The sequence below is a fragment of the Mobula birostris genome, chromosome 1 (genome assembly GCF_030028105.1).
Source record: "Mobula birostris isolate sMobBir1 chromosome 1, sMobBir1.hap1, whole genome shotgun sequence".
Classification (NCBI taxonomy): Eukaryota; Metazoa; Chordata; class Chondrichthyes; order Myliobatiformes; family Myliobatidae; genus Mobula; species Mobula birostris.
The window spans coordinates 37623842-37641042 of NC_092370.1; the positions used below are offsets into that span (position 1 = coordinate 37623842).

The 17201-nt window shown below is 39.5% G+C and overlaps 1 protein-coding gene across 4 annotated transcripts in view; it reads right to left on the minus strand.

Moving 5' to 3' along the window:
• Positions 1-17201, minus strand: part of prex2 (phosphatidylinositol-3,4,5-trisphosphate-dependent Rac exchange factor 2) — a 407250-nt gene that overhangs the window by 86915 nt on the left and 303134 nt on the right. For all 4 annotated transcript variants that reach the window (XM_072254160.1, XM_072254142.1, XM_072254151.1 and 1 more), the window contains 5 exons: positions 8187-8289; positions 4649-4792; positions 4430-4544; positions 619-682; positions 126-316 (listed from right to left, as the gene is read on the minus strand). In XM_072254160.1, the coding sequence (XP_072110261.1) occupies positions 126-316; positions 619-682; positions 4430-4544; positions 4649-4792; positions 8187-8289 (617 nt within the window). The remainder of the gene's footprint in view (positions 1-125; positions 317-618; positions 683-4429; positions 4545-4648; positions 4793-8186; positions 8290-17201) is intronic.

Sequence of the window (17201 nt, forward strand, 5' to 3'; positions counted from 1 at the left end):
GCTGAGTTTACGAACTCAAATGTTGTTGGGTATATTTTGCATACGCTAGTGTAGTATAAAGCCCTGTCACACCTAATTATGGCCTATTCAAAGTCACATTAGTAAGAAAATAAGAGGCCTCAAACCTGTGGACTCCACTATTGCACATTATGATGTGGCAAGCTCCCAAACGATTGCAGAGTTCAGAAGAAACTGACAACAATCCCACGCCAGAGGCACTACAAGCAGTATAAGCAGAAGCAGCTGTGCGCTTTGACCTGATAAAAGATTCCATCAGTCGATGAAGTTCATCCAAAGCATTGAGTGGCCGCAGGAGCTAGGGGCAGAAAATAAATGATGCTGAAGTTAATACTTGCAAGTAGCTCAGGGACAAAGATCTTACAAGATAAGCAAGCTAATAAAGACTACAATCTGATCAGTGCTTCAACTGTCTGCAATTTCCTGGTCTGTGAAAAAAAATTAAAGCCATTAATTTTCTTGGAAAACCTTGGCATTTTACTCCCTATGTAAAAAACCCTTTTGAAAAAATGAAAGCAATGCTACAGATTTAAATCCAATTAAAAACATGAATGGGATTTCTATATATTCCATGGTAAAATGCTTAAATATCTGCATTACCTTATCAATTGCAGCAGCTTTCGAGGAGCCTGGAGGCAAATTTGAATTATCCATATAATACGCCCTGTGGAAGGAATAAAACCATTAGTCAGTGCTCACAGAAAGTAAAATTAACCATGTAAAAATGACAATGGAGCAGTAATTCCAGGAATCTTGCTTTTCTAGCCTAAAGTTAATGGAAGAGCTCATTACCCAAAGCAAAGCACACCATTCCTATATGAGCAGGAACAGTATTTTTACCAACTGTCCAAGTGGGCAACTCACATTTTTTTTAAGTATGGAACAGAGGCAAAGGTCTTGAATGGCAAAGGGAGTGTAGAGTTGCCTACATCCCCTCCATCAAAACCTCCCAGTAACCCTTTGCTTTACAGTGTCCTTCAGTAATAAGGGAGCTATCAGTCACTTCAGTTTATCATCCCATCTGATTTAATAATGTTATTCTTGGCAATTTCTGGAGCATTTTAAAAGTTCCAGACGAATTCATATTGACATCAGGTCTTCTTGCTAATGTCACTTGTTTGTTATTATCCATTGAGAATGGCAACATATTCTGACCAAGCTCGTGATCCTGGCAGTGAGTTAATAAATAAATCTGCTTTGTTCCATCTTAAATTGCTGGGCTTGCTCTTTAATGTCACTAACTCCAGACACAAGAACATAAGAAGTAAAAGCGGGAGAAGGCTCACATTTCATGTCCCGGGTTATCAGGCGATGAGTAGACACAGAAAATGCCCGTAATAAATAAATGAAAGGTTTATCCTACTTTTAAGTGGTTACTATGTCAGCTTTTCTCTGACTAGGCATTACTATTTTCCCAAAGGATAAAAGCAGTTGTACGCTAGGTCCATCCCAAGAAGTTGTGAGCATGATTTTGGGGGATGCAGTTGCAGTAAGCCCTATCATCTAATGGAAGGATTTGATCATGAAATGGAAACCATTGTAACTAAATTGAAACTTTGATGAGCTCCTGCATTATTGATCACTGGTTACTAAAGTGTATGTTCATAGTAAATATTCAATTTCTTTTCTAAAAACATACTTGTATATTGAGGCAAAACATTTCACTTTATGAAATACTCTTTGGTACTCTATATAGGATGGAAGGTGAACTGTAGCCGTAGTGGGAGATGACTGAAGCATACGAAAGATGTCAGTTTGAGGAAATTTTGAAACTGGAAAAAAATTAAATTTATTGGGAACATTCAAAACGTCAAGATGAAATAGTGGTTCTGGCGTGGTTAAGTTAATACATTCATGACCCCTCTCTATTTTTCAATGCTTGGTTTCCTCTCTCTCTCTCTCTCTCTCTCTCTCTCTCTCTCTATATATATACACACACACACACACACACATATATATATATATATATATATACACATATATATACATATATATATACACACATATATATACATATATATATATACACATATATATACATATATATATATATATGTCAACTTCTTTCAGAATTTCAGACTAAGATGAGCAAATGGTGGTCCAGAAATCACAGCATCCAAAAAGCAAAACCAGCAGATGCATGATTATAATCATGCGACATAAGGCTTTCAAAATCAAAAACAACTTAACCAATATAAAGGAGAATGCCACTTTCTGAGAAATATGGACTGGTTCATGAACATTCCTTTGTGCCCTATTATTTATTGTATAGGCCCTACCCCTCTTTGACTTTCCAAATTGTATTACCTTGAATTGTCAGGATTAACTTCCACCCGCCAAGACTCAACACAAGGTTCCATCTGATCCCCATCCCACTGTACCTTTGGCCAATCTTCCACATTATCTATGGCACCACCAACTTTTACTTTATCTGAAAATTTACTCAACATATCCCCTACATTGATATTCAAGTTATTAAAATATATCACAAACAACACTGACTCCATACCAATCCCTGTGACATGCTACACATATTTCTGGGAGTATTTAGTCAGTGTATTTCCTTGCTGCTGAGCAAAGCATGCACTTCAACTTGGTTTGCTTTTGCAAACTGGGGCAAATATCAGCAAGAGCACAGCATACTTGTTGAATAAGAGGGGGCCTTTTCTGGTCAGCTGCCGGTGACTAGTGTTGCTCCTCAGGGGCCAGTGTTGGGACTGCTTCTTCTCACGATACAGGTCAATGATTTCACTGACTTTTAAAGCCTCTCACTTTCAAATCTCTTACTAGCTCTTCTTTCAGTTAGTCCCGATGAAGGGTCCCGGCCCGAAACGTCGACTGTACCTCTTCCTATAGATGCTGCCTGGCCTGCTGCGTTCACCAGCAACTTTCATGTGTGTTGCTTGAAATTCCAACATCTGCAGATTTCCTCGTGTTTGTGAAATGGTCAAGGAGCTTTGGTAGTCATGAGAAATGTTGATTGAAGAAATAAACATGCATGATATAATCACATTTCCAGACCTATATTCGTGACCAGAAATTGATCAATACCTGGTAATATTTCTAATGAAATAGATAGAATCAAAAGCTGTGGAATCACCCAAGAGATACTGGAGTTGTAAGGTGAGCAGGAAGGGTCAGGCGTTATGTCCAACTGTACGTTTCTCTAGTGAGGATATCGCTGAAAATTGAAATTACACGCTGAACAATCATAAACAGCAAAACAGCAATTGGAGTTTACATAAAGAGGTCCAGATATAACACAGAATGACTGCAGGTGCTACAGTTAAATACAATTACAAAAGTGATTTCAAGGGTCTAGATTTTGTGCCTTTGATGTTTAATTAAGCATGTGGCTAATTGCCACCAATGCTAACCTCACCATTTGGAATATGGTTCAGTGGGGCAAAGAGTGATGGAGGTTCTGGGGCTTATATCCTGGAAACATCAAACGAAATGTCACTGGAATACCAGACGGACATTGCCAGAAAGCCAGGGTTCGAATTTGATTATTACTTTCCGTTGATAATTTGCCCAAATGCAGTATTTTAGAAACATAGAAAACCTACAGCACAATACAGGCCCTTTGGCCCACAAAGCTGTCCCGAACATGTCCTTACCTTAGAACTACCTAGGCTTACCGATAGCCCTCTAATTTTCGAAGCTGCATGTATCCATTCAGAAGTCTCTTAAAAGACCCTGTCATTTCCGCCTCCACCACCATCACCAGCAGCCCATTCCCCGCGGTCACCATTCTCTGCGTAAAAAGCTTACCCCTGATATCTCCTCTGTACCTGCCTCCAATCACCTTAAAACTGTGCCCTCTCGTGCTAGCCATTTCAACCCGGGGAAAAAGCCTCTGACTATCCACGTGATCAATGCCTCTCATTGTCTTGTACACCTCTACCAGGTCACCTCTCATCCTCCATCGTTCCAAGGAGAAAAGGCCAAGTTCACTCAACCTATTCTCATAAGATATGCTCCCCAATCCAGGCAGCATCCTTGTAAATCTCCTCTGTACACTTTCTATAGTTTCCACATCCTTCCTGTAGTGAGGTGACCAGAACTGAGCACAGTACGCCAGGTGGGATCAGACTAGGATCCTATATAGCTGCAACATTACTTCTCAGGTAATTTTATAGCAGATTCCTGCAATAAACACAAAAGCTGCCACCAAGCTTTGAAAGGTGAGATGCTTTTCAAAAAATGACATTTTCTATATTGTCACAATGAAGTTACACCTGTATGTTACCAGTTCAAATTACAATGCTGTCTTCAGTTTACTGACACATGAAGAGAACCGTATGGCAGCTTACAAGAGAGTGACCCTTTTGAATGATTCCCAACATTTCAAACATTTAGTAACTAGAAACCAGTAACCATAAAAGGCAAGACAAAGCAGAGCCCATACCTGAGCTTTTGACAGTATCTTTTTACATTCTCCAGAGAAGTCGAATTGATCTGAGCCTGGAATTCTTCCACAGACATATTTTCGGTATAGTAATAACCTTCCATACTTTCCATCGCTATAGGAGAGAGACACTTCATCATTTATTTTGTAACTGCAAAATATTTAGAAGCATCAAATAAATTGCAGGATCATCTGAACCATTTGTAAATTGACCCATACCTTGTGTAAATAGAACTGGATGAACTTTAAAACCACCTCCATTCTTTAACCTCGGAGGAAGCTGCTCGAAATTGTAGTTCTCCAAGTAGAAGAACACTTTTAAGGCTTGTCGATTTCCTTCTACTTTGTACGTAATAGGATTATCTGCATGAAATAGAAAATAGTAACATTTAACCTACTCTAATAATAGATCTGATTTTAATAAAACAAAAGCATCCATAACTCAGCCGGGTGATATTAATGGGTAAGATTTATAGGCATTTTTCATTGCTCAAACTCATCATGGTTTGAGTTTGAAAAGATGGAAAATAATGCAACTTGAATACAATCCTGGAACACCTGGACATTGAAGATGCATGTATCACGATGCTCTTCATTGACGATAGCTCAGCTTTCAATACTAATCAATCAATCCCATCAAAACTAATCAATAACTTCAACACCTAGGCCTTAATACCTTCCACATGTAAGTGGATCCTTGATTTCCTCACCTGCAAACCTCTGTCTTTTTGGATTGGCAACAACTTTCTCACCAACAGCACAAGTACACCACAAGGTTGTGTGCATAGCCCCCTGCTCTACTCACTTTATACCCATGGCTGTGAGGCTAGGTACAGCTCCAATGCCATACTTAAGTTTGCTAACTTCTGTTGGCTGAATTAAAGGTGGTGAAGGATCAGCATATAGGAGGGAGATTCAAAATCTGGCTGCCTGTGCCACAACAAAAACAGCAAGAACAAGGAGATTATTATTGACCACAGGAAAAGGAACTCAGAGGTCATGAACCTGTCAACATCAGGGGATCAGGGGTGAACAGGGTCTGTAACTTTAAATTCCTCGGTGCTATCATTTCAGACAATCTATCCTGGATCCAGCTTGTAAGTGTCATTACAAAGAAAGCACAGTAGTGCTTCTACTTTCTTAGAAGTTTGCAAAGATTCGGCATGTCATCTAAAACTTTGACAAACTTCTATAGCTGTATGGTGGAGAGTATATTGACTGGCTGCTTCACAGCCTGGTATGGCAACACCAATGCCTTTGAACAGAAAAGCCCACATAAAGTAGTCGATATGGCCCAGTCCATCACAGGTAAAGCCCTCCCCACCATTGAGCACATCTACATGGAGCACTATCGCAGGAAAGGAGCATCCATCATCAAGGACCCCCACCATCTAGGCCATGCTCTCTTCTCGCTGCTGCCATCAGGAAAGAGGTTTGGAACCTCAGGACCCACACAACCGGGTTCAGAGTCAGATATTACCTCACTACCACCAGGCTCTTGAACCAGACTTCACTCAGCCTCACTCACTCTAACACTAAACTGTTCCCATAACCTATGGACTCACTTTCATGAACTCTTCATTTCATGTTTCAATATTTATTGCTTATTTATGCACTTATTTAGTTATTATTTGACAGTTTGTTGTCATTTGCACACTGGTTGTTTGTCCATCGTCGTGTGCCATCTTTCATTGATTCTATTCTCTTTCTTTGTATTTTTGTGAATGCCTACAAGAAAATGAACAGAGTGACATATGTGCACTTTGATAATAAATTTACTTTTGAACTTTGAGTAAGTGTGAATGTTTTAATAAAGGTAATGTTCCTCTTTTAAAGCTTTTTTTTCAGATTTCCTTATTTTTAGCTTGTATGGAATTATTGAAAGGGATGTAACTGCAGTAGAAGGATAATGGCATTTGTCTCTGCATCCTTTTTTATGACACATCTCTGAAGCACATTCTCTATTCTTAAAGTAGTCTGTTCATTTCTTCACATGATATCTCCATAAAATATTCCAGGGTATTTCTCTACACTTACAATTCTATATGAGTAGTGGTGGCACATTGTTTATAAAGTGCATTGGGTGGGGAAGTACAAGATTCCAAGATTATTTGATGAAGTAATGACTATATAAATCCTGCTATAGATGTCAGATGTCTTGAAGATGTTAGTAATCTCATGGCTTCATCGGTTCTTTGTCCAATTGGAGGTCATAGTACTGCATTTATCAGGTAATGGTTTCGGTATGAAACTGTTAATATTTTGATCGTGAAAATAGGTGTGAATCTTAACTCTGTTTTTTCCTGTGCCAGCTCCTACCTGCCATCAAACTTCAATGGCAAGTATGGCATTAGTCATGTATCATATAACCACATGTAAAAAGGTCCTATTTACATTAAACTTCTTGTTTTTTCTCATTTAATAAACAGAAAAGGGCCTCAAATAGAATCAACATAGATTTGTTATACTGAAATATATTATGAATTATGTTGTTTTGTGGCAGCAGTACATTGCAGCATATAAAAAATTACTGTAAGAACAAAAACACATGAACAGTGCAAAAGAGGAATAGCGAGGTCACGTTCAAGGGTTCTCAGATCGTTCAGACACCTGATGGCGGAGGAGAAGCTGTTCCTAAAATGTTGAGTGTGGGTCTTCAGGCTCCTGTATCTTCTTCGTAGTAGTAATAAGAAGAGGACATGTCCCAGGTGGTGAGAGTTCTTAATGATGGATGCCACCTTTTTGAGGCATTGCCTTTTGAAGCTGTCCTCAGTGGTGGGGAGGCTTGTGTCCGTGATGGAGCCAGCTGAGCCTACAACTCTCTGTAGCCTCTTTCGATCCTGCGCATTGAAGCGCCCAAACTAGGCGGTGATGCAACCAGTGAGAATGTTCTCCACTACACCTCTGAGGAAATTTGCAAGTCTTTGGTGACATATCAAATCTCCTCAAAATCCGAATGAAGTACAATTGCTGGCATGCCTTTTTCATAATTGCATCAAAATGTTGGGCCCAAGATAGGTCATCTGAGACGATGATGCTCAGGAACTTGAAGCCGTTCACATTTCCTACTGCTGACCAGATTGGTGTGTGTTCTCCTGCCTCCCCCTTTCCTGAAGTCCACAATCATTCCTTGGTCTTACTGATATTTACTGCAAGATTCTTGTTGCGACACCACTCAACCAGCCCACCCATTTTGCTCCTGTACACCTCCTTGTCATTTGAGATCCTGTCAACAACAGTGATGCCATTTGAGCCGTGCCTAGCCACAATGGTCAGTGAACACACAGAACGAACACATCAAATTGGTGGAAACTTAAGGCTGGAGGGGAGAATACTGTGTCTATTTAAATCCTCACATTCCCTCTCTGATTGGCAAATGGGGGTAAAACCATTTCTCAGAATTCCAGGTTGAAGACATAGGTCACCAATATTTAAATTCTGTATTGAAGTCAGCACTAAAAGGGAAGAAATATAGACAGGATTCATCTTTTGCAGAATCTCCACTGTATTTTTTTATTTACTGCATATAAATATGGATTAAATTCAAATAAGGCAGCAACCAGAAGACATCAAAACTATTGGGTTTCTTGTCTTCCTCTGGGTCCAAAGTCTCTTTCAGTGCCACTGACGCTGAGGAAATATGGGAAGTTGATCAGGACAATGCCATTAATGGGTATTAACATAAACTGCTAATGGCACCTTAACAGAGCCACAAGTTGATTGCCTTAAGCCTACAAATTGGGAAAAAAAATCTTACTTGCTACGAGAGGCTCTTCTTCAGACTGTCGAAAATAGAACGTGACTTTTTCCAAATCAGACATGGCAACCAAGGTGTCTTCCAACATAGCCTGTTCATCCATCTAGAAAACATTAGCAAACACAAAAAGAATCAAAGAGCTTCAATAAATCAGATGGAGTTGGATATACTTAATGCATCATATTAAATTATCCTAATCCAAATGTGTCCAACTTCAAAGTGTATTTGCTTGTATTTTTTTTTAATTTCTGTACTTCACTGGATAACATGTTGTGATCATCTGTTGAAAATATGTGGGGGCTAGCTGCTTTGGATGGTGCTGCCCTCTGGTGTTCAACTGTTAGAATGACAGGCTGGATTACCAGGAGCTGTACCATCAATTTGCATGCCACTCAGGGGTCTTGGATTATATAGGTGTTTTCTTGCATAACGATGTGTGTTTCTTTTCCTCTCATTATTTAAATGTATGTTGTGCACCTTAGCCCAACAGGAACACTGGCTTGTTCAACTGTGTCCATGTATGATTTGAATGATAATTAAACTTGATTTGATTTGATTTGATAAATGTTGCTGGAAACATGGAAAATAAAATGGCTGGGGAGTGCTAGCTGTCATCCTGTCCGACATACTTCTTTATTGAGCAAAACAGCGCAGGTTAGACCCTTCCAGCCCTTCAAGCAGCACTCCCTCTGCACCCCCTGACAACCCAATTTAAACCTAACCTAATCGTGGGACAAGCTACAATGACCATTGACCTGTGCGGTACATCTTTGGACTGCGGGAGGAAACTGGAGCACCCGGGGAAAAGCCAATGAACGGCCTAGAGAGAATGGGCGTGCAGAGGATGTTTCCAATCGTGAGAGAGTCTAAGACCAGCAAGCACAGCCTCGGAATAGAAGGAGGTTTCTTTAGAACAGAGATGAGGATTTTTTTTTAGCCAATGGGTGGTGAATCTATGGAATTCATTGCACACATAGCTGTTCTGGCCCAAAACGTCAGTTCCTTTCCCTCCCACAACCTCCCCACCCCGTGAAACAAAGATAATGATCTATCCTCTGAGTTCCTCCAGCATATTGTTTGTTGCTCAGGACTTCAAGATTCTAACATCTTATGCCTCTCTGAATTCCTAGGCAATTCACTTTGCTCCAGCTGGCAGTGAACTAGTTAAGATAGTTATTTTGCCTTTTGTTAGCCTCAGGGATTCACACTTGTTATTACAATAACAACATTATGTAGAAATTTTAAATAGTAAAGCACACAATGCTCATTGATGCATTGCAACATAATTTGAAGCTGAGTTACATGGGAAGACAGTAGGGCAGATGACCAAAGGAATGTCAGAATGGGTAAGGAGTGTCATAAGGAGGAAAGCAAGGTAGAAAGATCTAATGAGGCAAATTCAAAGTTAAGCTTTGATTACTGAATGCCAATGATGGACTCTTAGCACTAGAGATGAATCCAGGGTATATGTAGAGTTAGCTATATGAATTATCATAGACTGGAAGAGTAGTAATGATGGAGCAGAGCCAACATCACAAACAAAGTGGAGACAGAAGAGTATCTACAGGTGCCAGAAATCTTGAGCAACATACACCAAATGCTGGAGGAAATCAGAGGAGAGATCATTATCTTTTCAGTCAGGGTCTTGGCTGAAATATCAACCAACAATAAAGTGTGTATTTCAGTACATTGGACCACTGCAACTTTCTTGAGGCATCAGTTCAGACTTGGTTAATAAAATTTTTTGTCAAACATTTGGTTTTGCATGAAAATCTCTCCTATGATTCTTCTGCATCCGTGCTTTTCCAAGGCCCCAAAATTTCAAAAGCAAATCATGTGATCATCCCCTAATGTTCAAGTAACAAAAGTGATTTTGTAAATTATTATGTGCAAACAGTCTTTACAGTTTCAGTATCTTAGGAGTATCTTCCTGTATTAAATAGTACATCGTGGACAGAATACAGAATGAAGACAAGCCTATATATGCAATTGTTACTTGCAAAACATATAACCTGAACTAATTAAGACAGAAGATATCTATGTAAGTTATACTTGCATAACTTAGTCAATACATGAAAACTGAAAATGCTAAAAATGCTCATAACTTGTTTTCTTTTCCATAGATGCTGCTTGACCTGCTGAGTGTTTCCTACATCTGCAGTTATTTTGATCCTTGTTTGGGTCAAGCAGTGTATTTCTAATACAAATGGTGTTATAATAAATTTACTATAAATTTACAACCTGTAACATTAATGGCTCAATGATTCCAGTTAATATCAGAGAATGTATACAGTATACAACCTGACATTCTTACTCTCTGCAGACATCCACAAAACAGAACTAAAATTAAAATAATTAAATTTAAAAAACAATCAATTAATTTATATTATTGTCTTAAATGGAAGTAAAGTTGTAGGAGTAGTATTACTGTTAAGCGCTTTTGCTATATTTTCAATTTTGAGGACGTAGTATAATTCTAGTACCTTGGACCTGGCTCTAAAGAAACTGGCCATTGTCTGCATAATGCTTAGCAATAAGTGTGTATAGTTAGAGCTCTTTCTAGATCTATGAGAAGCATGCACTCTTCAAAAACATTTCACTAAGCAACATTTCATCAATCAAAATGATTATTTGAAATTTTCTATGTGTTAATAATGTTGCACCACTTGTTGTAGTTTAAAAAGTACCCCATAAATTAAAGACATGTATCCCAAAGAATCAGCAACATTAGAGTAAAAATTAGATTTTGATTATCATAGAGAACTCTTAGTAGCCACAAATCTAAAAGCTAAAAGAATCAGCTTAAATGGGAATTGCATCTCAGTGCCAACACGAAAAATGCAGGAGAGTAGAACTGCAATGTCCATAGCATATTTTTCCTCATTCAAATGAAGCTTTATAAAGCCAGCAGCTTGCATTTCTTCCCCCCTCTGTGATGCTGGCCAAGAAAATATAAGGCAAATCACTTCAAGTGGTATTGCTGTTGCTTACCCATGTTACCTGATTCTGATCTCCAGAATCCACAGAAGCATGAAAGTAGATAATGCCGCTCATTATATTCTGTTTAAATGCGTAGTGAACTCTTTTGTTCCATTCTTATTCCACATACACTTGCATATGTCAGACATGGATTGATGTCTGACATACTGATTGACAGAAATTTCTGAGAGCAATTAATGGGGTGTGTGTATTGAGTAGTAAGCCACTTGTTCATGATAGGAATAATTTGAAATTCAACGACCCTGCCACATTGTCATTGTCTATTTTCCAGCACTATTTGAAAGCTCCATTTGAATGAGGAATATCATAGTTCTAACTCCTCGCATTTTTTCTTGTTGACTCAGTCTTTGGGACTTGGTACCTGGCATTCAGCTGCCTTATTAAACAGCATTTCTGATCTCATGAGCTAGTATCACTTTAATAAGAAACTGGAAGGTAGTGCTTACATAGATCTTTATTATTTTTCCTGCATGGGATGCGAGTGCATTACGAACATTTATCGTCCATCCCTAAAAGCCCCTAACTCCGCCATGGACGGACACAAGCCTGGCCTCAAAAGGAGGAGGGTTGGCTATGGGGCAAGCAACCTCATCTCATAAAATCCCAGTGCCTAAAGAAATGCCAGCTGAAGTTCCAATGACTTCATCCCTGGGCGAGGAAGGAGAAGATAGGCTTGCTTGGGATAACTTGAGAGATTGGCATATGATAGAGGACTTTGGCAAGCTGCTGTCAGCTATGGGTATGAGTATTTGATCCTCCACAATATTCCGCGTGGGAATTTAAACTGGAGGTGACCTTTTTTTACGAGGTCGAGTTGCAGGCTCGACATCAACCCGGCACGGATGGAGAGCGCGGTCGGGAGTGGTCTGTCACTGGATCAAACTCGGGGACCTCCGTTCTCGAGCCCAGCGCTGATCTCACTGTGCCACCAGTCAACCCCTTGGGGAACCACAGCAGTGGTTCTCTAATGTTATACTGTATAGTCCGAGTGAGTAAGAATGCTAAACCTTCTTTCCCCTGAAGAATACAAATGGGTTTTTCAAAAATCTGGTGGTTACTGTCACTGAGACTATTTTTTAATCAAATACTAGGTTTATTAAATCACACGAATTTAAATTCCCTGACCATGGTGGGGTTCAAATCTGTGTTTCAGAACTGACTACAAGTCCAATAACTTAACTATAATGTCACTGTATCCAGAAAAGTTAAAGAAATAAATTTCTTTCCTAACTTAAAGCATAGCAATTTATAGAGAGGAACAGAGTCTTGCCATTTCTGTGAGCTACTCTATAAAAGAAAGACCTTATGGTTGTAAAACACATAAGCTCGGTTGAACTTTAGTAATCTCTTGATGACAGTGCAATCAGTGTGTTTAGTATTTAATGGATGCTAAAATGTTGTGAATAATTCAGTTGCTTTCCTACTGCAGCAGATATAATGGGCAATTGTTAATCATGTGTTTTTACCTGACCATCGACTTATCCATGTTCTGCTGTGACCTAAGTCATTGCCCAAATATCATATTTGATTAACAAGCATTGCAACCAAGATTCAATTCAACATTTAACAGGGTCAAGCAGATGAAAAGTCTACTCTCATCTGACTTGAGCTTTTCCAACTTGACTGGTTCAACTCCAGCCTTTCCCTTTAGGGACATTGGTTTAGAAACTGCCCAGAATGATAGATTAATGTCTCCTCTGCCTACTGAGTTGCAACACAAGAGATGGAACAAATTAAAGTAGTTTCATTGGGCAGCAGCTCAAATTCAGCTCTAACAAGACAGTTTCAGAGGCGATGTGTAACTAAAAACTGTCACACTAAATGGACCAAGGGTGCTCTGCTGTGTTTGAATAACAACCAATTTCTGGCTGGAGTAGATGCAGATTTATCTCAGACAAGTAATTCTTTCTGCTCTTGAAATGATTGATGTTTACCTTGTGTACAACTGCAGACAGAGCCAAGAGTTAAGTTGCACCACAGAAGCAAAATTCATAAAGGGGAAGAATACAGGACTGAAGGCGCTGTACTTAAATGCACGTAGCATTCAGAATAAGGTAGATAAACTCGTGGAGCTATTAGGGATTGGTCGGTATGACGTTGTGGGCATCAGGGAGTCGTGGGTGGAAGAAGGTCATAGTTGGGAATTTAACATCAAAGGATATACTTTGTAATGAAAGGACAGGCAGGAAGGCAAAGGTGGTGGTGTGGCTCTGTTGGTAAGAGATGGAATTACATTTTTAGGAAGAGTTGACATAGAATCTTTGTGGATGGAGTTAAGAAACTGCAAGGGTGGAAAAAACCATTAAGGGAATCATATATAGGCCTCCAAATAGTAGCCAAGATGTGGAGTTGAGATTGCAAAGGAACTGAAAAGGGTACGTAATAAGGGTCATGTCACAATTCTAATGGGGAACTTCAATATGCAAGGGGTTGGGAAAATCAGGTTGGTATCGGATCACAAGAGACGGAGTTTGTTGAATGCCTACGAGATGGCTTTTTAGAACAGATTGTGCTTGAGCCTACTCGCGGAAAGGCTATCTTAGATTGGGTATTGTGTAATAATCCAGATCTTATTAGGGAGCTTAAAGTAAAGGAATCCTTAGGAGGCAGTGATCATAACATGATTGAATTCATACTGCATTTTGAGAGGGAGAAGCGTACTAGTATCACAATGGAATAAAGGGAATTATAGAGGTATGAGAGAGGAGCTTGCCCAGGTGGACTGGAGGGGGATAATGGTAGGCATGATGGAGAATAGAGGTGGCTGATGTTTCTGGGAATAGTTCAGAAGGTGCATGATAGATATGTCCCACAGAAGAAGATGTTCTCAAATGGCAGGGGTAGGCAACTGTTGCTGACAAAAGGAAGTTAAGGACTGCCTAAAAACCAATGAAAGGGCATATAATGTAGAAAAAGTGACTGGGAAGTTGGATGATTGAGAAGTTTTTAAAATCCAGCAAAAGCCAACTAATAAAACTATAAGAAGGGAAAAGATAAAATATGAGGGCAGACTGGCTGATAATATAAAGTAGGATACTGAAGGTTTTTCCTTTCAGTTAAAGAATAAAAAGGAGGTGAGAGTTGATATTAGACCATTGGAAAATGATGTAGGTGAGATAGTAATGGGGGAGAAAGAAATGTCAGATTAACTTAATGGGTACTTTGCATCAGTCTTCACTGTGGAATACACTACCAGAGTTCTGTGAGTGTCAGGGAGCAGGAGTGCATGTCATTGCTATTTCAAAGGAAAAATTGCAAGGCAACCTCAGAAGTCGTAAGATGGATAAGTCACCTGGACCAGATGGATTACATCTCAGAGTCCTGAGAGAGGTTGATGAAGAGATAATGGATGCATTGGTCACAATCTTTCAAGAATCACATGATTCTGGCATGGTCCCAGAGGACTGGTAAATTTCAAATGTCACTCCACTCTTTAAGAATGGAAGAAGACACGAGAGAGAAAATTATAGGCCAGTTAGCCGAACCTCACCAGTTGGGAAAGTGTTGGAGTCTATTATTAAGGACGAGGTTTTGGAGTACTTGGAGAGTAATGATAAAATAAGTCAAAGTCAGAATGGTTTCTGTAAAGGGAAATCTTGCCTGACAAATCTATTAGAGTTCTTCGAAGAAATAACAAGCAGGGTGGACAAAGAAGAGGCAGTAGATGTCATTTACTTAGATTTTCAGAATGCACTTGATAAGGTGCCTCACATGAGGCTGCTTAACAAGATAAAACCCTATGGTGTTACAGGAAATATACTGATATGGATAGGGGAATGGCTGACAGGCAGGAAGCAGCAAGTGGGAATAAAGCGGCCTTTTCTGGTTGGCTGCCTGTGACTATAGTGGTGTTCCTCAGAGGTCAGTATTGGGACTGCTACTTTTCACATTGTTTGTCAATGATTTAGATAGTGGAATTGATGGCTTTGTGGCAAAGTTTGCTAACAATACAAAGAAAGGTGGAGGGGTAGGTAGTGCTGAGGAAGCAATGCGATGGCAGCAGGACTTAGGCAAATTGGAAGAATGGGCAAAATAGTGACAGATGGAATACAGTGTAGGGAAATGTATGATAATGCATTTTGGTAAAAGGAACAATAGTGCAGACTTTTATCTAAACGGGGAGAAAATTTAAACATCAAAGGTGCAGAGAGACTGAGGAGTCCTCATGCAAGACTAATTCACAGATTGAGTCTGTGGTAGAGAAGGCAAGTGCAATGTTGGAATTTATTTCAAGGGGAATAGAATATCAAAACAAGGAGATAACGCTGAAGCTTTATAAGACACTGGTCAGGCGGCACTTGGAGTATTGTCAACAGTTTTGGGCCCCATATCACAGAAAGAATATATTGTCGTTGGAGAGAGTCCAGAGGAGGTCCACGAGGATGATTCCAAGAATGAAGGGGTTGTCATAAGAGGAGTGTTTGGCAACTTTGGGCCGGGTACTCACTGGAATGTAGAAGAATGCACGGGGATCTCATTGAAACCTGCCGAATGTTAAAAGTAGTAGATAAGGTGGATGTGGAGAGGATGTTCCTCTGGTCGGGGTATCCAGAACTAGAGGGCACAACCTCAAAATTGAGGGACGACCTTTTAGAAAAGAAGTAAGGAGGATTTTTTTTTTTTAGCCAAAGAGTGGTGAATCTGTGGAAAGCTCTGTCACAGACTACAGTTGAGGCCAAGTCTGTGGGTATATTAGATTAGATTATGAAGACACGCAGTCCTCTTTTATTGTCATTTAGTAATGCATGCATTAAGAAATGATACAATATTTAAGATGGATGTTAATAGATTCCTGATTGGTCGGGGCATCAAGGGATATAGTGAGAGGGCAGGTGTATGGGGTTGAATGGGATCCGGGATTGGCTATGATGAAATGGCAGACCGGACTCAATAGGCTGAATGGCCAAATTCTGCTCCTATGTCTTATGATCTTGTGTTACCATATTCCAGAGGCCACTAACTTCCACCAAAATAAGATTAATTTATATTATAAAATGAGAGCAGAACACATTTCTTCAAAGTAATTTAATTAAGCCTAGAACACAAGATAAATCTGTCTTTCCTTGAATATTACCTAAGGACTTCCAGCATTTTCTTTGTAAACAGACATCTGAAATATGAAATCTGTTTGTCCTTCCGTGAATGCTGTCTGAGTGTCACAAGCATTTTCTTTTTCAACAAACAGATTTATTACTTCAGATCAAAGTCTTGCTGTTAGAACTGGAAAATTAAGAAAATAGACAAGATTTGATTTGCAGAGAAAATAGGGAAGGGATAGGTAATAAAACATGAATTTTTCTGACAGGATGAAGCCAGTGTTGACAAGTTAATCCTACTGGTTAGAAACATAGAAAATAGGAATTAACCATTTGACCCTTCAGGTCTGTTCAAACATTCAACACAGCTCTAACTGATAATTTACTTCAGTGCCCTGTTCCGGCCTTCTTCCAAAATCCCCTGATTCATTTCGTATTAAGAAGTATATCCAGTTCCTTCTCAAATATATTTAATGACTTGGCTTCTACTGTCTTCTACGCTTGAGAATTTCACATGTTCATCACACTCCAGGTGGAGAACTTTCTCTTGATCATAGTTCTAAGTCGCATCCCTCTCAGCATACGGTTGTTGACTTTTCTTCTGAATTCCATAGCTGTCAGTAGCGTTCTCCCCATTTCCGGCCTGTCTACCCCCCTCAGAATCTCGTAGTTCAATGAAATCCCCTCTCATTCTTCTACACTCAGGTGAATATAAACCTAAGTGACCCTGTCTTATCTCGTGCATCATTGATCTCACCACCATGATGGAGCTGTCAGTTTGAGAGATTAATGAGAATAGTTGAAGAGAAAGAAAACAAATATCAGGGACAAATTAAATCTGTGAAATGCAAATTACAGCTGTTGCTGAGACCTGAAACTAATGGAAGAATGTTAGAAATGCCCAGCAGGTCGGGCACTGTCTGAGTTAATATATAAATGGATAACCTTCCATCAGAACTCACCAGTTCAGATAACAAAA